General features: G+C 41.2%; 1 protein-coding gene across 4 annotated transcripts in view; it reads right to left on the bottom strand.

Annotated features, from left to right (window-relative positions):
* Positions 1-23,248, bottom strand: part of LOC144696153 (histone-binding protein RBBP4) — a 54,415-nt gene that overhangs the window by 8,297 nt on the left and 22,870 nt on the right. For all 4 annotated transcript variants that reach the window (XM_078567502.1, XM_078567503.1, XM_078567504.1 and 1 more), the window contains 4 exons: positions 11,038-11,164; positions 7,966-8,043; positions 4,665-4,741; positions 1,377-1,434 (listed from right to left, as the gene is read on the bottom strand). In XM_078567502.1, coding sequence (XP_078423628.1) covers positions 1,377-1,434; positions 4,665-4,741; positions 7,966-8,043; positions 11,038-11,164 — 340 coding nt within the window. The remainder of the gene's footprint in view (positions 1-1,376; positions 1,435-4,664; positions 4,742-7,965; positions 8,044-11,037; positions 11,165-23,248) is intronic.

Genomic DNA, 23,248 nt, shown 5'->3' with positions numbered 1-23,248 from the left:
GGCACCAGAGGTGGGGCTGTCTTCAGCCACCAGCACAGACGCGACAGGCCAAATGGCCTCCTGTGCTAACACCATTCTTTGATTGTATGAAATTATTCAATTTGCCTTTACACACAGAGTTAACACTAAAACTTCAAGCCCTAAATGAAGTATGTTCCAGAACTTCATATAATAGAATGCGCTCAAATTTTTGAGTTAAAGTCAATTATTTAAATTCTTCACGATTCATTTCAACAAAATTAAAATGAGCCTTGTACACATGAAATTACAGGGCGAATTTTCTCCCCCTCGGGCAGGAGCGCAGCTGATTGTCGGCTGCAATTGTCTGCGTGCCACCATTTTACGTGGGCGGGCCAATTGAGGTCCACCCAGGGTGCTGCTTGCCCGGAAGTGCACTCGGGGCCTGCACTCTTCCAGAAATCTCCCTGAGGCACGGAGCTGCATTAATTTCATTCTCAAAAATTGAAAGAATAAAAATTATTCAGACACGTCCCCTCATGTGACATTGTCACATGAGCTGGGACATATTTATGAATTTTGTTGAAACCTTTTATTGAATTTATAAACCCTTCATGAAACCTCATCCCACCCGTGGTTGAGGTTCCATGAAATATACGAAGGCCGCCTGGGCTCTTCGCCTGCCCGCCAACCTTAAAGGTTGGATGGGCAGCCCTGACAATTAGTTCAATTAGATTATTAATGGCCTTAACAGGCCTTTGGCAGTTCGGCGGGCGCACAGCCGACTCTGGTGTGCGCCCACCAAACTGAAGATCGGAATGACATGCAGTGACGTCGGGACGCATGCCCGACGTCACCGCGCATCATTTTATGTGTCGGCGTGCGGAGCCCGCCCACCAGAAGATTCTGGCCTAGGTGTTCTGTTTTGTGCATTCTGCTGGTAATCAGACATACTGGAGTTGCCAGAAGAGAGAGATTTGGGACAAATCTGTCTTCTGGCAGCTGTCTGTAGGCTCACGAGGGATCAGAGTTCTGAATGCAATTCTGAAGGCAATGGGCACATTGGTAGACAGGGAAGGTTTAAGTCTAGGTCGTCCAGTCTGCACTAAGTTAGCTGATCCCAGTGAGGAAGAAGGTTCAAGTGTTGACAACCTGCAACAAGGGAAAGGAAAATTGCCACAATAGCTATCCATTGAAACATATTATTAAGCGCACTGAAGAACAGAACTGAGCTCAGCTGTGATGCCTCCCAAATTCAAGATAGCCACACTATCTAGACTTTCACATAAATAAGTCCTTTGGGAGAAGGCTTCAAATGGCTGCGCCTACCTGTGGAAGTGAATTCTAGAACAAATCACTGTCTAAGGAAAATCAGAAGTGGGGAAAAAAAATTGTGTATTGGAAATGTAATCGCTTACCAACAGCTCTGGAGGACCATCTTCTGCATCTTCAGGTGACTGTTCCTCTCCAATTTTGCTAGAAAAGAAAATAAGAATCCATTACAAATATTCATACTGGGGAAAAAGTACACATGGAACCAAAAGGTTTTCACGATGTTGGTGTGCTGATGGTAGCAGATATACAGTCCACCTGCAACCAACAGCACATACCATAGAAGGAGGCAAAATCTTGAAAGCAGTGAGCAGTATAGAGTCAACTGTCCTAACAGTGGCTGACAAAAGCACAACCAGATGCAGGGCTTCTTCTCCTATCTCTAATCATCCCCAACACAGACCACTGCCATCATAATAAAAGCAAAATACTGTGGATGCTAGAAAGCTGAAACAAAAACGGAAAGCTCTGGAAAAACTCCGCAGGTCTGGCAGCATCTTTGAAGAGAGAAACAGTTAAAACGTTTTGAATCTGTATGACTCTTTTTCAGAGCTAAAGTAGAAATATGATGGATTTATGCTGTTTAAGAGGGGGTGGAGCAGGTGGAACGAGATAGAAGGTCAGGGATAGGTGACAGCTAAGGAGAGATTGGCAAAGATGTAATAGACACAAGACAAAGGGCGTGTTAATGGTAGTGGTGAAGAGTAAAGAAGGTGCTAGATTGGCATGAAGGTAAAGTAGCAGAAGGTGTTAATAGCAGAACAAGGCTCAGCACTGGTGAAAGCAAAACACAAAAACAAGTGACAGGTGGCCCTGTGGGGGGGAGGGTGGGTTTGGGAAAAAAGGATAAAAAAAATGAACAGATCATTAAATATAAAAAAAATTCTGGGCAATGGGCAGTGTTTGGGCCTCCATTCAAGGAAGGAGCAGAGAGCCCACAGACTGTTCTGGTGGGGGATGGAGGTGTAGAGATTGACTGTCTATAGTGAAGAGAAGGCAGTTAGGGCTGGGAAACTTGAACTTGTTGAAATGATGATGGTGTCAGAAGAATCAGATGTAGGTGGGGAGAGGCTGGGGAAATCGAGAAAAAATAGAGCTAAAGCAGAAGAAATAAGTTCAGTGGGTCATGAACAGGTTGAAACAATGGGTCTACCAGGACAGTCCACTTTGTAGACTGGACCAGAGTAGTGCTACTTTGAAATGAAAATTAATTAAAACAGCACTTGGAGATAATAGGCACCAAAATTAACATACCTAAAAGTAAGGATTTGGTAAGGATAGTCTAATAACTTCTTAAAACTACAAACCAGTTCAAGATTTTTTTTTAAAAATATACTAATTTGAGAAATCATGTTCGACAAATTTGCTATAGTTCTTTGAGGGTATAACAAGCAGAGCTGATAAAAGGGGAACCGGTAGATGTAGCATATTTGGATTTCCCAAAGGCATTCGATAAGGTGCCAATAAAAGGTTATTGCACAAGATAGGAGCTCACGGTATTGGGAGTAATGTATGAGCACGGATTGAGGATTGGTTAACACAGAGAAGACAGTGTCAGGATTAATGGATCTTTTTCAGGTTGGAAAGACGTAACTAGTGGAATGCCACAAGGATCAGTCCTAGGGTCTCAACTATTTATTATCTATATTAATTGACTTGGAGGAGGGGGCAGAGTGTAATGTATCCAAATTGGCTGACGATAAAAAAAATAGGTGAGAAGGCATGTTGTGATGAGGACATAAGGAATCTACAAGGGGATATAGATAGGTTGAGCGAGTGGGCAAAAACTTGGCAGATGGAGTTTAATGTAGGAAAGTGTGAGGTCATGCACTTTGGTAGGAAGAATCAAAGGCAGACTATTATTTAAATGGAGAGAGGCTCCAAAAAAGTGCAGCACAGAGGGATCTGGGTGTTCTTGTGCATGAAACACAAAGTTAGCATGCAGGCGCAGCAAGTAATTAAGAAGGCAAATGGAATTTTGGCCTGTATTGCTAGGGGATTGGAGTTTAAAAATAGGGAAGTCTTGTTACAACTGTACAGGGTGTTGGTGAGACTGCACCTGGAGTACTGTATGCAGCTTTGGTCCCTGTATTTAAGGAAGGATATACTGGCAGTAGTTCAAAGGAAATTCACTAGGCTGATTCCTGGAATGAAGAGGCTGACTTATCAAGAACGACTAAACAGGTTAGGCCTTTACTTATTGGAGTTTAGAAGAATGAGGGGTGACCTTATTGAAACGTTCAAGGTTTTGAGGGGGCTTGACAGGGTAGATATTGAGAAGATGTTTCCAATAGTGGGGGAATCTCAAGCTAGGGGACAGTTACGGAATAAAGGGACGCTCATTTAAAATTGAGATGCGATTGAATTTCTTCTTTCAGAGGGTAGTGAATGTCTGGAATTCCCTACCCCAGAGCTGTGGAGGCTAGATCACTGAAAGTATTTAAAGAGGTAGACAGATTTTTGAAATATGGGGAAAGTTAAGGGCTATGAGGAGCTGGCACGAAAGAGGAGTTGAGGCCTGGGACAGATCAGCCATGACCTTATTGAATAGCAGGGCAAGCTCGAGAGGCCAAATGGCCTCTTCCTGCTCCTATTTCTTATGTCCTTATGTTATGGGACATGGGCATCAGGGGCTCGGCCAGCATTTATTGCCCATCCCTAATTTCCCTCGAGAAGGCGGTGGCGAGTCGCTGCAGTCAGTTGTGTAGGTACACCTACACTGCTGTTAGGAAGGGAATCCCAGGATTTTGACCTAGCGATAGTGAAGGACTTAGCTTTAAAATTGACAAAGGAAAAATGTTCATTTTAAACTTTAATAACAGACAACTCCCATCCAACATTAGCAACCATATGATCTCTGGAGCAAAGCCAGCAATTGCAGGAGTTTGCCAGTTTGCAGGTTTTGTGCAATTGGGCCATGCTCAGCACTGTTTATTGAGGTTACCCAAACTCATTTAAATTAGGACCTTTACAACACAGGATGCCTTTATCCCTTCAGAACAGCCACACCTGAAATGCTTGTGCCCATTCTCCACTCTCTCAAGTCATTACTATATTCATTATAAGGGATTGTCTTCAATTCTCCTAGTTATTTTCAGCAAAGGGAACAGAGAACTGAGATTTTTGCCAACAGCCCTGACAAGCCCAGTTGGAAAAAAGTTGCACTTTCAGAGAGCTTCAATTTTCTGTCTATTAGCCTTATCCGTCCCTCCTGTTGATTAGAGCTCTCGTGCATAGTACTTTGCCATCCTAAAATAGCTATAAAACCCATAGCATATCCACTAGGGCAAAGCAAAGATATGAACCTATAACCCAAGATTATAAGAGTTGTAACTCTGGAATCAGTGATTGCATTAGGATAGGGGAACTCCTACCTCAGATCCCATACATTCAGTCTGCGATCTGTTCCACTTGACGCCAGGATTGTTTCATTATGAGGAGACCATTGAACCTGTTGGTATTAACAGATGCCTTATATGGATACAATTTTGCAAGAGAAAAATTACCCCATTCTCATGAAACTCAAAAGATCAACTTTTTGTGGAATTGGTGGGGTGGGGAGAAAGGGAAGGTTCATCAAAGATTGTTAGAGATCTACAGCACAGAAAAAGGCCCTTCGGCCCATCGAGTCTGCACCGGTCAAACAAGTACCTAACTATTCTAATCCCATTTTCCAGCATTAGGCCCATAGCCTTGTATGCCATGGCATCGCAAGTGCACATCCAAATACTTCTTAAATGTTATGAGGGTTTCTGCCTCTACCGCCCTTTCAGGCAGAGAGTTCCAGATTCCCACCACCCTCTGGGTGAAAAAATTCTTCCTCACATCCCCTTTTGTGTTGGTCACTAAAGTTTTCACATTACATACCAGTGCTTCATTTATAATCGAACTGAATGTAGAGGAGAATTCAGACTTACACAAAATCAAAACCTTTCGGAACTTCTACTGAGACATTACTTCAAAAGCCATCATTACATCTGACATAAATAGATTTAGCCCATAGGGCTTTCATTTCAAGGTCATACAGGTGGATAGTTGAAAACCTTGACTCTTGTATTGTTTACAAAAGTAAAATGCTCTGGATGCTGGACACCTGAAACAACAGAAAATACTGGAAATACTCAGCAGGTCAGCTGAGCTTCTGTTAAGAGAAACAAAACTAACAGTTCAGGTCCATGGCCTTTTGTCAGATCTGATAAAAGGTCAACAAACTAAAACAGTGGGCTGAATTTTCCCAAAGGCTCCGGAACCCAATGTCATGACCAAATGGGTGTCCGCAGCCTGCACTTGCCAGCAGCGATATTCCCAGAGGTAGCCTCCGACATCCCATTAAAAGGGTAACAGGCAGAGTGGGAGGGGCTCTCAATGCTGCTGGTTCAAAGGACCAGCAGCCCTAGAGCTGCGGCACCTGTCAGGAGAGGTGAGTGCTGCTAAGCAGGTTAGGGACAGCAAGTGTACCTCAACCCAGGAGGTGCCCACAGAGGCATGGGTACATGTACAAATCTGAGGGCCAAATCCATTAGGCCCCTTGGAGCATTGGAGGGGAAACCTTCTGGATGAATCATTTTTGCCTATGGCCACATCAATGGGGCATGGAGTCTTGGCATTTTTCATTTAAACAATAATTAAAAACAGAAAATGTCCAACAAGATTTCCCTAGAATGGTACAACAATTTAGGAATTTTTCAAGGTATTAAAAAGTAAAAGACGGGTCACACAATAACGATATCAAAATTACACAGATGAAATCAAAATCAAAAAGAAAGTCAGTCACTGTATGCCGAGTGTCAGCTCAGTCAGCAGTACACTTGCATCTGAATCATACGGTTCCAGGTTCAAGTTACACTCCTGGGCTAGCGCACAAAAATCAAGGCTGACACTCAAGTGCTGCTTTGTGGGAGTTTGCTGAGCGCAAATTAGTTGCCATGTTTCCTTAATTACAAAAGTGACTTCACTTCAAAAAGTACTTCATTGGTTGTAAAGCTCTTTGAGATGTCTGATGGTCATATATAAAGCACAAGCGCTATATAAATGCAAGTCTTTCTTTGTGGAACCTGTAATGACAACTGGCCCAAGAAGCAATTCTCTCCAATGAACATTTTATTTCCTATTCAATGTCGGTTAGGTGACCAACTGTCGAATATAAATCAATTTAATCTACACCGCATCCTGAGAACCCACGGAAAATGGACTAAACCTTTAAAAGATTATGCCCATTTTTCCAGTCTTACCTATCCTTGTAGATTTACAAAGTGTACCAAATACAAGGACACATACAAATTATGATGATTAACATAAAGCTAGTGTGGTCACAAAATATAATTTTTGCAACAATTTTTAAAAAATAAATCATGATCTGCAACAAAATGAGCCCACAAGAAAAAAGACAGAAAGCTTATTTAAAAAAGATGTAATAATTCAAAATTAAAGAGAAAAAAATATATTTTCTTTCAGCCTTACCTCAAGTGGATCTGCTGTGTGCTTGTGAAATATAAAAAACACCAACTGTACGAAGATCCTGAATTTATAGACTAAAATCTTTTGGCCCGTTCTCACTCACCTCCATCCCGCTAGAGACGTTACCTGCCGGCTGGCTGCGTGCTACAGCCGGCTGATAATCCACCACATGAAGCAGACGAGTTGGAGCTGAGTGCCCATTTCATGGCCGCAGCTTGAAGGAAAAACACGGAGGTCTGAACCTGAAAACTATTCAGGCCTCCTGACTGCCATGTTCAACACTGCTGACTTCTTGTCCATTTCGCTCCAAGTAGAAAATCTGCCCCAACATATCTTAGCACCAGTTACAAATACTCTGCAGTCTTGCTGCATTGAATAGCTTTTCAACATACAACCAGGTGCAATAAGGGCAAGTCACATTCCTGAATTTTGCCTAGTTCCCTCTACAGTGAGGTCATTTAGTAGAATAAAGCTAACACCTCAATGAGTTTTATTTCTCTCTTACTATAACTCCAAGCAGAATATTTCTTCGTTCTGACCAATCAATCCCTTACTTAATTCTCCACACTCCTACCAACTAGTGCTTCAAAGCTCTAGCATGAGTGTAGCATCACCACTGATCTTGCAACTGATTTGCTAGACAATCCTCCAAAAAAAAAGCTATAGGTTTTCGTACATGTAAACTTATATTGAAGACAAACTTACATGCAATCTATTTTGAAAATCTCACTGCATTTTTAACTCTTAATACTATACCTAATTAAAAGGCGCTACTTTTAACAAACGTTTCAAGAAGGATCAACTCAAATTTTAAATCACTGCACCTTTTCAATACAGATTTGACATTCATCAAGGTGAATGCCATCAGGGTTTGGTTCAGCACTTGTTATATATAGGGCCCCAATTGCCTTTAATCTCAGTCATTAGATCACCTTTAAGTGCATCAATGTGAATTTTAATTTTACACATTACATGGACACTGTGCAACACTGCCATTTAACACCATTGCACATCCAGCAGCAAGATTCAGATGTGCCAAATTTAATCTTTCAGGATGTACCAATTACAGAGCAAGACAAGGTGGCAATTTTGATCCCAGCAGGCCCAAAGGTAAAGGAGAGTTGTCTAAATCACAATGTCTGTAGCCCACAATCACAGCGATTATTATGCAATGTGTTTTGCAGTTTTGGGTGTGGGAGGAAAGGGTAACAGTTGTACCTGGAAGATCTCATCCTTGTGTGATTCAAAGGAATGTAACTTCAGTTTCAGGTTTCTTAAATCCCACAATGCTACAGTCTGGAAAAAATAAAAGTCCATTTTTAGCAATCAGCAACTGGAGAAAAGGATTCACAAAACAAGGTAAAGGATATCCAAGTACGGGGTGGGGGGGGGGGGGGGGGGGGGTGTGTTGGTCAATTTAATGGCCACTTACCTTTTCTAAACAAAAGAGTCATTAATCACTATTAAAAACATAGTTAACTCATCATACAGCATTACATTATGACATGAAGTTGTCAACACTGTTTGAACTTACCAGTCAAAAAGGTTCCACACTCCAGGCTAGGCCCTGGTTCACAACTCCTTTGGAGGTGCCATAAACCATGTCTCCACAGCTCCAAGAGGGACCAAACTCCATTAAAAAAATGGGGGGTCTAAAATGCCCACATATGCAATGGAGTAGGCAAGGTGGAGTGTGCTATGGGCAAACTCACTATCCTTACACTGCACCCTTAAAAATCCCACATACCAGAAATGGGGGCAGGAATTTGGGATTGGGTTCCACCTTCCATTGTTAAATCTCACCTGCTCTGTTCCAACACAAAGGCATGAAAATACAGCCCATAGAGTCATAATGGCACATGAGGCAGCCCATCGAGTCCATTCCAGCTCTCTTGTTGAGCAATCCACTAAGTCCCATTCCCCTCCTCTATTCCCGTAGCCCTGCAACTTTATTTTCAAGTAGTTACCCAATTTCCTTTTGAAATTACTTATCATCTCCCTCCAGCCAGGTTCGTAAGCAGCAGGTTCCTGGTCATCAATATCGCTGTAACAAAGTACTTCCTCATCACCCCACATCTCTTGTTCAAAACCTTAAATCCGTCTCCTAGTCCTTGTATCATCAGCTAATGGAACATCTTTACTTTGTTCACTTTAAACCTGTCATTATCTTGTACACTTCTATAAAATCTCTCAATCTCCTGTGCTCCAAGAAAAACCCTAGCTTCCCCAATCTAACCTTGTAGCTAAAATCCCTCATCCCTGGAACCATTCTGGTTAAATCTCCACTACACCCTCTCAAGGACACTTATATCCTTCTTAAAAGCGTGGTGGCCAGAGCTTAACATAATAGTCTAGCTATGGCCTAACCAGGGCTTTAAACAGGCTCAACATAACTTCCCTGCTTTTGTATTCAATACCACTATTTATGAAGCCCAAGATCCCATTATACTTTGCTCACTGCTCTCAACATGTCTTGTCATCTTCAAAAGATAGATTCACGTGCACCCCAGGTCCCTCTGTTCCTGCGCACTCTTTAGAATTATGTCATTAAGTATTTTTGCCTCTCCCTATCCCTTCCACCAAAATGCATCACCTCACTTCTCTGCATTAAATTCCATCATTTAACACGACTTGCTGTTTTCCATCCTTAAGCCAATTTTTAAAAATCCAAACTAACACTGGCCCTCCTATTCCATAAGCCTCAATTTGATTAATCAACCTTTTATGTGGTATCTTGTCAAATACTTTTCTAAAATCTGTGTAGACAACATGTACATTTCCCCTCATCAGCCTTCTCTGTTACTTCGTCAAAAAAAATCAATTAGATTAGTCAAGCATGATCTATCTTATACAAATCTGCATTGGCTCTCCTTAATTAAACCAAACCCTCGTCAAATGCCTGTTAATTTTGTTCCTGATTATTAGTTCTAAAATCTTATCCACCACTGATGTTAAACTGACACAGCTTGTAGTTATTAGGAAACGTCCTTACGGGCAGAATATTGCCATCAGCATGTGGGGGCGGGGCTGACATGCCAATGCGTAAAATGACGCGCAATGATGTCAGGCGTGCTTCCCAACGTCATCGCACATCATTTCCATATTTCGTTCTGCAGGCGCGTGCCGGAGGCAGCTGGGCGCCCGAACTGTCAACTGCCTATTAAGTCCATTAAAAAAGTAATTTAGCTTGTTAACAACGCTGCCCGTCCAACCTTAAAGTTGGCGGGTAAGCGAAGAGTCCAAGCGGCTTTCGCGTTTTCCAGGAAACCACATCCAAGGGCGGGATGAGGTTTCCTGAAAAGGGTTCCTGAAGGCTTTATAAAATAAAATTTTCCACACTTCACAAATATGTCCCAGCTCACTGAGGGGGCATGTTTAAATAATTTATACTTTATATAATGAAAAAGTTTTATTATCTATTTAATCTCCAAGGCAGCTCTGTGCCTCGAAGATTTCTGTGCTCTTTTGCACGCTTGTGCAGAGCGCAGGCCCCGACTATCCCTCCTCCCCCACAGGTAGCGCTGAGCACGACCGGCCACGTGTTGTGCTGGGCGGGCCTTAATTGACCCGCCTGCATAAAATGGCGACGCGCAGCCGAACGCGGGTGGCAATTGGCTATGCGCCTGTCCGCACCCACTCCCAAACAGCCTGCCCGCCATAGGAAAAATTCACCCCTACATTTTTTTTTGAATAAGGGCGTGACGCTTATCACTCGCCAATCCACTGGAACCTCTCCCATATCTCGGAAAGTTTGGATGATTATGGCAAGCCCTTCCATTGTCTCCACTGCCACTTCTATTTGCATCCTGGGATGCAAGCCATCTGGATCAGGCAACTTCTCCATCCTATGCGTAGCCACCCTTTTCAGTACATCAATTTTCACCACATCCATTACCTCTACCATTTCATCATCATTTGTTATTTTGTCAGCTTTCACTTCCTTAGTGAGCATCAACAGAAAATACCCCTCAAGTATTCTAGCTTTGCTCGGTACCTCTAAATATACATCACCATTTTTGGAAACTTATGCTCAATTTCTCCCAATCTGACCAATAAACAGCTTGGTACTTACCATTGTAAAGATAGCAATATGAAGACAGCAGCAAAAAAATGAAGTACACAACTGGTAATTAATAGATTGATTTAAAAGTTGAATTGGTAGGATGTTCAAAGAGTTGTGCATAAATCCAGTTAAAAAATATATAAAATGTGTCTTCACATTACCAATGTAAACTTAACATTCTAAAACAAACAGAAAAAAAAGCAAGCAGAAGCTCACAAATGTCTTACCTTATCAGCTGAACCAGTTGCCAAGATAAATTCACTATAAGGATTGAAGGAAAGACAGTTCACTTCTGCTGTGTGCGCATCAACGGAATGGCTTGGCTTAGATGTGTTGTTAGATCTGGTATCCCAGCTGGAGATAAAAAAAGATTAATTTGAATTGATAGCAAAAAGGAAAACAAGACTTTATGCTTAGCTGCAAACACTGTACCATTTAACTAGGAATTTTTACATGACATTTCACAGGGCTAGCAATATGGGGCTGGTTACTTACACGAAAAACTCCAGGACCCTGGTAGGACACACATTACAAGTTAAAATAAGCACTTTCCTCTAACTGCAACATAATCAGAAATTCATGACAATTATTTTAAATGGGCACTTAGTGGCATTGACAGAGACCCTAGTAGCAGATGCTGTGTCCACTATCATTCCAGGATAATGCATTAGGCTTAGAATCAACAGAAGGGGGAGAAAAGAGACAAAAGAAATCTTAGCCAAAGCAAATAAATACAAGAACATAATAAAAGTAGCCCATATAACCCTTTGCCTGCTCTGTCGTTCAAAATGATCATGGCCAACATTCTGCTTCAATTCCACTTTACAGTTTGCTCACCAAAAATCTCTCTCAGCCATGAATACAATCAACAATAAAGCATCATAACTCTCTGCGGGTAGAGAATTCTAAAGATTCAAACTGCTAGGTGGAGCACAAATTGGTGTTCTTTTTGTGCATATTAGGTGCCATAAGAGCACTCTCTTTTTAGGTATACAAAGAGTAATAACAGTTTTAGGGAGAGAAAGAAATTGAAAGCCCACAGTAAATATCAGGTTGAAATTGTTGAGAAAATGGGATAAGTAACAGGCTGTTTGTGTAGCACATGTTGTCTCTTTAAGCACATATTCAGCTTCCTACTGTTTCATTCTGCAGTCTCAGAACTAAAAGCAGTTTAACCCTCTGTATTCCTCACTATTGCAATTAACAGTGAAGTAAGCATTTTGATCAGTATCTCTCCTGTAAGCATATGCTGACTTGCATTTCATGGCTCTCTGAATATGCTGCTGAGGTTGTAACTTGCAAGGTAGAAAACAGGAAAACCAATGGATGCAGTGAACCTAAATTTTGAAAGAGCATTCATCAAAGGTTACACCCAAGAGATTATTACAAAAAGAATTAGGGCTTGTGGAATGGTGGATAATATTAGCATGGATTGAGGATTGGTTAATGGACAGACAGTAAGAACAAACAGCTCATTTATGGGTTGGCAGGCTGTAAGTAAGGTACTGCAAAGATCAATTGCTTGGACTTCAGCTATTTACAATCTATTATCAACAATTTAGATGAGGGGACAAAGCTTAATGTATCAAAGTTTGCTGAGAAAGTAAGCGGTGAGGAGGGTGCAAAGGAAAATAGGTTGGTTAAATGCGTGGGCAAGAATGAGGCAGATGGAAAATGAGGAAATATGAAGTTATTTACTTTGATAGAAACAAACTCTTATTTTCCCTAAAAAGGAGAGAGACTGGCAGAAGTTTGTATTAAGAACTTGGATGTCCTTCAACACAAACCACAAAGTTAACATGCAGGAATAATAAACTGTTAGGAAAATGAATGATATGTTCATATTTATTACAATAGTTTTGCAGTATAAGAGTGAAGAAATTTTACTAGAATTATACAAAGCATTGGTAAGATCACAACTGGAGTAGTGTCCTGTTTTCGTCAGCTTACCTGAGCAAGGATACTTGCTTTAGAGGGAGTACAACAAAGGTTCATTAAACTGATTCCTGGGATGAGAAGATTGTTCTATGGGAGATTGAATAGACTAGGCCTATATTCCCTAGAATTTAAAAGAATGAAAGGTGATCTCATTGAAACCTACAATTCTTAAGGGGCCTGAGTATAGGTACTGGGACCATGTTTCCCCATTACTACAGAATCTAGAACATGGAATTAGCCACAGAATAAGGGGTCAGCCATTTAAGACTGAAATGAGGGGAAATTTCTCTACAGGTTTATGGACCTTTGGAACTCTCCATGCTAGGTGGTGGTGGATGCTCATTTGTTAGCATATTCAAGATTGAAATTGATAGATTTTTGGATACATGGAAATTAAGAAATGCTTCCTCCAATTCGGTGTGTTTTGTAGACAATTAGTGGGAAAGCTAAGAGGAACAAATTTGCAAGGAAATTATAGGGAGGTGCAAAAACTATAGGCCAGTTATAATAGGGGCTTTAATTCCACCATTATTATTCCTGTTTATATTAGGATAACGGTAGGGAGGGGGAGTTTCTGAAGTGATCAGGAAAATTTTCTAGATCAGTATGTTTCAGTCCAATGAGGAAGGAGGCATTGCTGGATCTGGTTCCAGGGAACGTGGTAGGTCAAGTGGACCTAGTGTCAGTAGGGGAACAGTTACAGGACAGTGATCATAGTATCATAAGGTTTAGATTAGCTGGGGATGGTTCCAGGGATGAAGGGCTTCTATTTACATGGATAGGCTGGAGAAGCTGGGACTGTTTTCCTTGGAAAAGAGAAGGTTGAGAGGAGATTTGATAGAGGTGTGCAAAATCATAAGGGATTTGGACAGAGTAGATAGGGAGAAACTGTTCCCATTGGCAGAAGGTGTCACTGATTTAAGGTGATTGGCAAAAGGACCAAAAGTGACACGAGGAAAAACAGTTTCAGAGCGCATGGTTAGGATCTGAAATGTACTGTCCAAGAGGATGGTGGAAGCAGAGTCAACGATGACTTTCAAAAATAAAAGCATTGGATAATTATCTGTACGTAAAAAATCTGCAAAGTTACGGGGAAAGAGCAGGGGAATGAGACTAGCTAAGTTGCTTTTGCAGAGAGCAGACACGAACAACATGGGCTGAATCGCCTTTGCCTCCTGTAACAATTCTGTAACATCTGTTTGCTGCACGAGGCTGACTTATTGCACTACCCAATCCCCTTAAGATTTAGGCGCAGTTGCTCATCTTACAGGGAAGATTGCTCATGCACAGCCTGTTTGTTCCCTGCATTGCACATTCTGATTGCTGCACGACCGCACATCCTAGGGGGAACACTGCAATGGGGATAGGGCAGGAAGATGGACTTGAGGTAGAAGATCAACCATGATCTTACTGAATAGCAGAGCAGATTCAAAGGGTTGAATGACCTACCCCTGCCTCTTAAGTATACAAATGTTTTTGTGATGAAGCCCTTTTAGTTAGTTTAACTTTGGTGGTGGGAAAGCTTTTAGAAATTATAATCCTGGACAAAATTAACAGCCTCTTGGACAAGTGTAGTTTAATTTAAAAAAAAAACAGCACTTTTGTTAAAGGCAAATCATGTTCAACACGATTTGATTTACTTTGATTAAGCAGAGGATTGATGTGATATACATGGATTTCCAAAAGGTGTTTGATAAAGTGTCATATAACAGGCTCGTCAGCAAAGTAGAATAAAAGGGACAGTAGCAGCATGGAAAAGAAATTGGCTGAGTGACTAAAAACAGTTGCAGTGAATGATTTTTTCCAGGCTAGAGGAAAAGCATATTGTGGGGTCAATGTCAATATATCTCGTCAAAGTCCAATCGCAATCTAGTTGACTGGCAATTACATTAAGACAACTGCTTGTTAAAACAGATGGGCATTGGTTCACGGTTATAACGTTCGCCTCACATATGAAAGGTCCCTGGTTTGAAACCGTTCAGAAACATTATAAATGGATAGAGCCGTAACACTCCATTGTGGAGGGGGTTGGGAGAGTCTACTGCACTGCAGAATTGTCTTGACAATAAACCAGCTTGAGGCAAAAGACTAGCTTGGACTTATTCCTCCATGACAAGCACTTGCTGTGAGTAACATGGTAGCAGAGGATGAACTTTATGCTTTGGCAGTTGATTGCTGTATATGAAGTTTTTTGTCTCAATCCTCTGGAAGAAAAAGCAGCACACTGCTGACGACAGTTTAAGTCCCAAAATGGCAGAAGGGTGGCACTAAATCTCTAGCTTTGATCATCAATTTTTTTTTTGAGTCTGAACCATATCAGCATTGGAAAGCTGAAGATGAGATGTGGACCTGGGTCACTTCATTACCCTGAAAGAAGCAAGGTATGGCTTTGGCTTTATCATTACCAGTAAAAAGATTAGGAGTAAAGTATTTTCAGAATGGAATGTAGATGATTTGGATCACAAAGAGGGATTGGATCTTCTGGTACAGTTTTACAAAAAGGATGATTTTTTGGAAGCATATGAAGCAAATGGTTGACCTTTGATAGATTTAAGAAAACAGATGATCAGTCCATGGAGGAATATGTTATGGACTTTGATAAATGGCATGAGAGATTTGAACTTGAAATCCTGGAGTCTATATTGGCATTTAGTTACCCGATTATGCACACAACTCAGGTTGACAGACTTCTAGTATTGACGAGGGTTCAATTCCATGGGAAAGACACCCTCTCCTAGACCAAATGGCTGCTGCCCTAAAATAATTTCTGGGAAAAGTCGTTCCCTTTCTTAGCAAACACAAACAACTCTGCTGTGAAACAAATATGGAGGATTCGACGGTGGCCGAGTTTCGAGAGCAACCAAATATTAGACAAAGATTCCAATACCACGATGGGATTACTGACAGGCAGTTCTGGAATGGTCATAACTTTAGCCAATTTGAGAGCAGAGACAAAAAGTGGGTCTGGGACGGTGACTGTAGGTGTTTGAACCCAAAAAAGGCACTGGGAATGGTTTATTGGTGTGATTCTCGGTATAATTACATGACCAATTGCCCACAGTGAAAGAATCTGACTTTTGAAGTAACCCATGAGAAGGATTCTTCTGAGGCTGAAATTTATGATGATGATGACTGTCATGATGGAATTGTCTTGGTCAGAGTTTGAATCCAGTGAGTATCTTCATGGTAGATTCCTTCAACTGTGCAATTCTGGACAGCGGTTGCACTTCCAGTGTGGGGGATAGGTTAGCTTAACTGCTACCTGGAGTCTCTCTGAGGCGGACCAGCATAAGATCAAGGAGTTGAAAGCTCCACCTGCTTCAGGTTTGGAGATGACAACACTTCAACATCTTCCAAAAGAGTAGTCCTCCCTTGCAAGGTAGTGGCAATCTGTCCATCAGTACTGATGTGTTTTCTAGCGAGATGCCTCTATGGTTTAGTTAATCTGCGATGAAAAAGGCTCAGATGACACTAGACATTAAGAATGTTAGAATGGTTGTGTTCAGGAAAAATGTGGATCTACATTTTACTCTGTCAGGCCATTACTGCCTGCCACTAAGGAAGCCAGATATTTCTGAAAGTTCACGAAGTTTCGTTAACTCCTGAGAATAAGGATTTGGTGGGCAAAAAGTTATTCGGAAGTTGCACAGAACCGTTTGCACATCTGACGCCACAGAAACTGAAAACTCTACACTGAGATGCTGGAGTGGTTGATAAAGGATTACCTTATTGAGCAAATCATGACTCAGTGTGAAATTTGTATTAAATATCAAGACACCACCATGTCCTGTTGAGAACTTGCCACTAGCCAGGGAAATTAACGATGCAGTGGCAATGAACTTAAAAGTATGGACAAGGTTAGGGTTTTCTTTTGCTACATTTTATAGAGATGGCGACTAGATTTGGCCTATCCACTGTAATACACAGTGAGGACAAACTGACCATTGTCGATAAGATCATGGAGAAATGGGTGGGAACAGGATTAGGAACACCAATGAAATTCCCGACAGATAATGATGGGAATTTGTCAATGGAGGAATTTTTGAGACATGTGAGAATTTGAATATCATAGTTATGCACAATGCAGCTGAGCCCGTTCAGTAATGGTCTGTGTGAGAGAAATCATGCAGTGATAGATGACATGTTATATAAAATATTGACTGATCAACCAGATCGCAAACTGCACTGGCATAGGCAATGCATACAAAGAACTCTTTGCAAATGGTTGGGGTGGGGGTTCGGTCTGTACCAGTTGGTGTACAGAAGAAATTTGATGTTGCATTTGGTGCTATCAGATGCTCCCCCTGGTCTTGAAGGGACTAGCATTAGCTCCATTTTTCCTGCTCATCTAAATGCTTTGCATGCAGGCAGAAAAGCTGTCATTAAACCTGAGGTTTTGGAGAAAATTCGGTGAGCCTTACAGCACCGCATAAGATCATCAAGAATACAGTTTAGACGAGACATGGTATATTACAGAAGAGAAGGCCCAGGCAAAGTGATAGGCAGTGATGGAAAATTACTACTTTTCCAACACTGGAGTCAAACTGTTTGGGTACATTCTTTGAGGTTAATTGGCACCAACTATACCTTTTACAGATTCTGAACTGGACATAGAAACCATAGAGGCACCATGCACTTCACATACAAACTGAGCAGGTATGAGGAGCTGACTACAGCAGATTGTGTCAACTGACTATGAACAAAGTAACAGTGAAGCACAGAATAAGGCTATTTGTCCAAAAGGGCAACTATTCAAAGTAGGAACAAAGGTAACATAAATGCCAGAAGGGGCCAGTGTGTGGAGGGATGCCACCATCATAGGGAGCGCAGGAAAGGCCACTGGTAAATACAAACATTAGCCAATGTACAGGATGAAGGACAGGAGACAAGACTCATGGACTGGCAAAATGAGGTGACGGTGTAGAAGTCCAGAAAGCACAGTATGAGTTCAGACAGCAGACCAGAAAGCGGTTGTGACCCCAGGAAAGGTTCACGGGCTTGCGAAAGGGATTCTGCTTGCATGTGGAAAAATTCATAATAGTAGTTCAGAGAGACATGAATGCAAGTAGAGGTCGTAGCTTGACAAGAATGAGGGCTACAAAACAACCTAGAAATGCCAATAGAAGTAGAAGCCCTTATGACCGAGGTCTTGGGAGCTGCTAATAAACTGGAAAATAAGCTGATAAAAGAAGTCAAACAAAAATTGGAAAGAATTTGATATATACTGAAATACCTGGCAGGGGACAGCCAGCCTCTTATCACGAGTGGATCTGTACAGAAAAGGTACTTCCTGATGGCATGTACAAGGCTAAAGTGAGACTAGCAGCCTGAGGCTTTGAAGAAAGACTTGGGGATCAAGATGTCAGGGTGGACTCCCCTGCTGCAGGGAAAGTGAACTTGAAAATTTTTTAAAAGCTATTTTAGCATCATATTCCTGGGAGTGCAAATCAATTGATATAAAGACTGCGTTTTTGCAGGGTGAGAAATTTCAGTTTTTTGAAGCCATCTAAAGAAGCTGGCGATATGGAAGGAAAGCTGTGGAAATTGAACGTGTTTATGGATTGAATGATGCATCAAGAGTTTGGTATGTTTTCCATGAGGTCTATCCTGTTGAAAACCACAGGCAGACCTTGTGATGTTCTGCTGGTATCACAAGCAGAAACTAGCTGGAATCTTTATCATGCATATTGATGATTTTTTTTTTGTGGGGAGGTTCTGTAGAATTTGGGCAATGGCTAATTGAGAAGATAAAGAAGGAATTCAAGGTTGGAAGTCAGGCTTCAGGTGCCTTTAAATACATTGGTTTAGGCATTAAGCAGAACAAATCAGTGACACTGAATCAACAATCTTATTTAGAAAATGTCAACCGCATTCAATAAATCAGGTTATATTCTAACAATGAGGATCCTGAATCCAAGGAATAAACGGGCCGATTAAGAAGTATGATTGGGCAGTTGAACTGGTTGTGCACTCAGGCTAGACCTGATGCTAGTTATGATGTGCTGAAACTGAGTATTATGATGAAACATGCTACAGTGGAGGAAGTTCTGAGAGCAAATAAAACACAAATTAAATTCAGAGAAATGCACACAAGTTTTCAGCCTTGGGTGAAGCAGGTGAGGTGGTTAGTCATTTTTAGCAATGCTTCATGTGTCAATCTTCCAGATGGATATTCTAGCACAGCAGGGTTTATCATATTCTTGGTTGGGGGAAAATGATAAATGTTGCCCACAGGCTGGGGAGGCCAAGAAAATTAAAAAGGGTAGTGAAAAGCACCTTAGCTGCTGAAACACTGGCATTAGTAGAAGCGATAGATATGGGGGTCTATTTATCCAATATACTGATAGAAATATTATATAAAAGGCAATGTGAGAAAACTTTGCCCATAGAATGTTGTTTTGATAACCAGTTTCTTTGGGACAATGTTCACTCAATGAAAAGTATCACTGAAAAAAGGCTAAGAATAGACCTAGCTGGTATAAAATAGGCTAAGAATAGACCTAGCTGATAAAGAGAAGAGATCTAAGATACGCTGGGTTGACAAGTCACCAACTATCAGGCTGTTTTACAAGAAGAAATACCTGCTCCAAGAAATTACTAAATGTATTGGGGTTGGGGGAGATCTTATGTCTTAATGACAAAATGAAAAACCTAATTTTGGCTTTATAATTGTTTATATATGGTAAAGGAAATGTGGGATCTATAAATGGAGGGGGTCATCAACAGTGCTGTCAAGTGGCACTTGCTTAGCAATAAGCTGCTCAATGATGCCCAGTTTGGGTTCCACCAGAGTCACTCAGCTTCTGACCTCATTACAGCCTTGGTTCAAACATGGGCAAAAGAGCTGAACTCGAGGTGAGGTGAGTGTGACTGCCCTTGACATCAAAGCCACATTTGACTGAGTATGGCATCAAGGAGCCCTAGCAAAACTGGAGTCAATGGGAATCAGTGGAAAACTCTCCACTGGTTGGGGTCATACCTATCACAAAGGAAGATTGTTGTGATTGTTGGAGGTCAGTTATCTCAGCTCCGGTCATCTCTGCAGGAGTTCTGCAGGGTAGTGTCCATGGTCCAACCATCTTCAGCTGCTTCATCAATGACCTTCCTTCCATCATAAGGTCAGAAGTGAGGATGTTCGCTGATGATTAATGTTCAGCACCATTACCATTCCTGACTCCTCAGATACTGAAGCAATCCATGTCCAAATGCAGCAAGACCTGGACAATATCCTGGCTTGGGCTGACAAGTGACAAGTAACATTGGCACCACACTAGTGCCAGGCAATGACCATCTACAACAAGAGAGAATCTAACCATAAACAAAAATACCTGGAAAAACTCAGCAGGTCTGACAGCACTTAAGTATTGTGACTTGAGGAGGATGGTGATAGGCTAGTGCAGTGGATGGATACATGGCAGATGAAATTTAACAAAAGTGAGAAGTGATGCATTTTGGTTGAAGAATGAAGAGAGGCAATATAATTTCACAGGTACAATTCTAAAGTGAGTGCAGAAACAGAGACCTCTAGATGTATATATGCATAATCATTGAAAATGGCAGGGCAAGTTGAGAAAGTGGTTAAAAGTTTAGGAGATCCTGAGCTTTATAAAGAGGCAGAGTACAAAAGCAAGGAAGTAAAGTGAACCTTTATAAAACACTTTTTATCTCAACTAGATTATTGTCTATTTTGGGTACAAGAAGAATGGTTCTAGAGGAGAGTCTTTAGTTCCGTGGATGGATTGGAGAAGCCGGGGTTGTTCTCCTTTGAAGGTTGAGATTTGATGAAGGTTTTCAAAATCATGGGGGAGAGGGGTCAAGGGAATTGCATAAGCACTTAAGAGATAAAAGTTGCTGGGCTACAGAGAAAGGGTGGGAAAGTGGGACTAGTAGAGTTGTTTTTACAGAGCGCTAACATGAGCACGACAAACTGATTGGCCTTGTGTTTTATAATTTTCCTAGGATTCAACGAGAGAATACCTGTATTCTTCTCTTACTAAAGGCAATTGAAAGTTCAAATTAGTTGATATTTATCTGGCTGAACAATACATCCAAAACTTAAACGTTTCATATTTCTGGCAATAACATGAAGGTAAATAAATTAACGTATCAATTGTGGTATTGTTTGAACTATGGACTCATGTCAAAGAGGACAAAGGCAAGATCCCAATGATTTAAAAAAACTAAAATCGATTCATCCTGGTCCAATGAAATGTCTAGAGACAAGGAAAAGGATGAAATAAATGGACTGGTAGTAATTTGAGATTTGGGAATTTTCCTATTGTTTTCTTTCCCAATTTGTATAATTCTGGGTATTCAGCTGTGGTTCACAACAGACCAAAGGCATCTCTCTATTAGACAGACAAGTGATTGTATAGCTTGAGGGGTACTACACTGCATCAAGCAAGGAGCAAGGCAGGCCTCCACAAACTACTACAGCCTCTTGAGGATTGAACCTGCGACACTGGCATCATTATGCACCACAGTCCAATCATCTAGCCAACTGAGCTAACTGATTCCCACATATGTAAAATTTAATCACCCAACAGAAATGGTACATGATTTTACAATGCAAATTGGGAAGAAAAGTCATTAATTGACATAAATGTTGGCAAAATGATATATCAGTGGCCAAATAATTATAGGGATTGTTTAAACAGGCAGGCAAGAATGATAGCTATAGGGAATAAAGGAGACAGCCTCAGGTACCCATTGTTATTCCAGGATAAGTGGAGCCTGCCTATGAAGCTGTGATCTGTAGAGTTCATTATCAGTATGTGATTTCATCCCGGATGAAGGATCCCTAAACAGGTTGATCCAGAGAACTTAAAGAAATACATCTTCATAGTGAGGGAGATACAGCGTTAACCACTGAACCATACAAATGTCACATAACATTTTGCCTTACACCATCAAAAACCAAGATCAATTATATGGGTGATAAATTGTGTACCGATTACCCTTCAGACTCAGCCTTACAGTTAAGCAGTGTTCCCTCTGAGCTGCGTGACTGTGCAATAGCCCATCAAGGGCAGTGAACTTAATTATAGCCACGCACATCCTGATGGATGAATGAGATTTACTGCCACTCTAGCCCACAAGCAAAGAACTGATAAGACTCCCCCACAACATAATTAATCAGGAGGAATTAACAGCTGAAATTCACTCGTCAGTTCCTGGAGCTGAAGCTATATCAGCAATTGTCTTTCCTGCAGCCCACTCGCCTCCCTGGCCCTTCTGCTCACAGTGAAGTGGCAAGCAGGGCGGGGGGGGGGGGGGCAAAAGAGTCGTGAGAGCTGGTGAGCTGGAGTTGGCAAGCTGAAAGAGTTAGCATGTCATTAAGAGAAAGCTAAGAGTTAGTAAGCTATTAACAGTCAGGGGATTTGTGGGCCAGTTAATACCACTGATCTAGTCGTTCTGCTGCAGCTGGTTTTGTAGATTTAAAAGGAGGAATGATCCCAAAGACATTCGACATATTTCTAGGGAGTTTATGAAAAGTTCTGGGTTCCGAGCCCAGGTCTCCAAATAATAATCCAAAGATTCTTGTGAGGTTCTCTCATGGAACATTTTAAAATGTACATACTTATAAATATCAGAACTCTCTCCCCAATCCACTTCTGTATGCGTTGAGAGGCCATTTACTTTAAAAATGGTGAACCGGTTTATTACTTCACAATTCATAGATTTTTAATCTAAAAAAACTAGGTGGAATGAAGGCCAATACTTCCTCAAAAATGACCTCAACAGTCAGTCTCTTTACCACAAATAACTCTTCCCCAGTTCCCAGATATCATTTCCACTTCAATGTTCACTTACATTACACGGGCACTATGGCCTTTTGGGATTTATGTCATGGTGAGAGATTCAGTGGCCCAGCCAAAAGTCCACTGACTTTCAGTAGGACTGGATGAGCCCGGCAGCAGATGGGGCCAGAAAATCCAGCCCTGTGTTTCTCTGACCTTCGCCCTTAAAGTCAGAAGAGCCAACCTCGCTCCAAATTCACTGAGACATTTCACTTCTGCCTGGTTTATGTTTTATGTATAAAGATAACTGGGCTATTTTCCTCACTATTCAAAGCAGCTTTAAGGAAATACTCAAGTTGAAAAAATAGAAGTTGCATTTTACATCATTAGCCCATTTTCAGCTTATCAAATTGAAACAAAAGGTCTTTGTCTTGAGCCATCACTCTCAATTCAACTTTTCTTCTGTCAAATGACAGGAATACAAGCTACAATATAAAAACTAAACAAGTGTCTCTTTCATGTATGGTGGCGTAGTGGTTATGGTGCTGAACTTAAATTCTATAGGTCATGAGTTCAAAGGCTATCGTGGTAAATTTAAAATTGAATTCAGCAATCTAGTAATTTGTGGACTAGCATGTCACTGTCAATGGCTGGGCGGGGGGGGGGGGGCAGATTCTTTCTTCCTACCTATGGTAACTTTCAAAATATATATTATATATAGGTTTTTTTGTTTCTACTGGGGGCGCACATCACCGTGACA

The sequence above is a fragment of the Cetorhinus maximus genome, chromosome 21 (genome assembly GCF_964194155.1).
Source record: "Cetorhinus maximus chromosome 21, sCetMax3.hap1.1, whole genome shotgun sequence".
NCBI classification, from domain to species: domain Eukaryota; kingdom Metazoa; phylum Chordata; class Chondrichthyes; order Lamniformes; family Cetorhinidae; genus Cetorhinus; species Cetorhinus maximus.
This window is presented reverse-complemented; position numbering and strand designations above follow the sequence as displayed.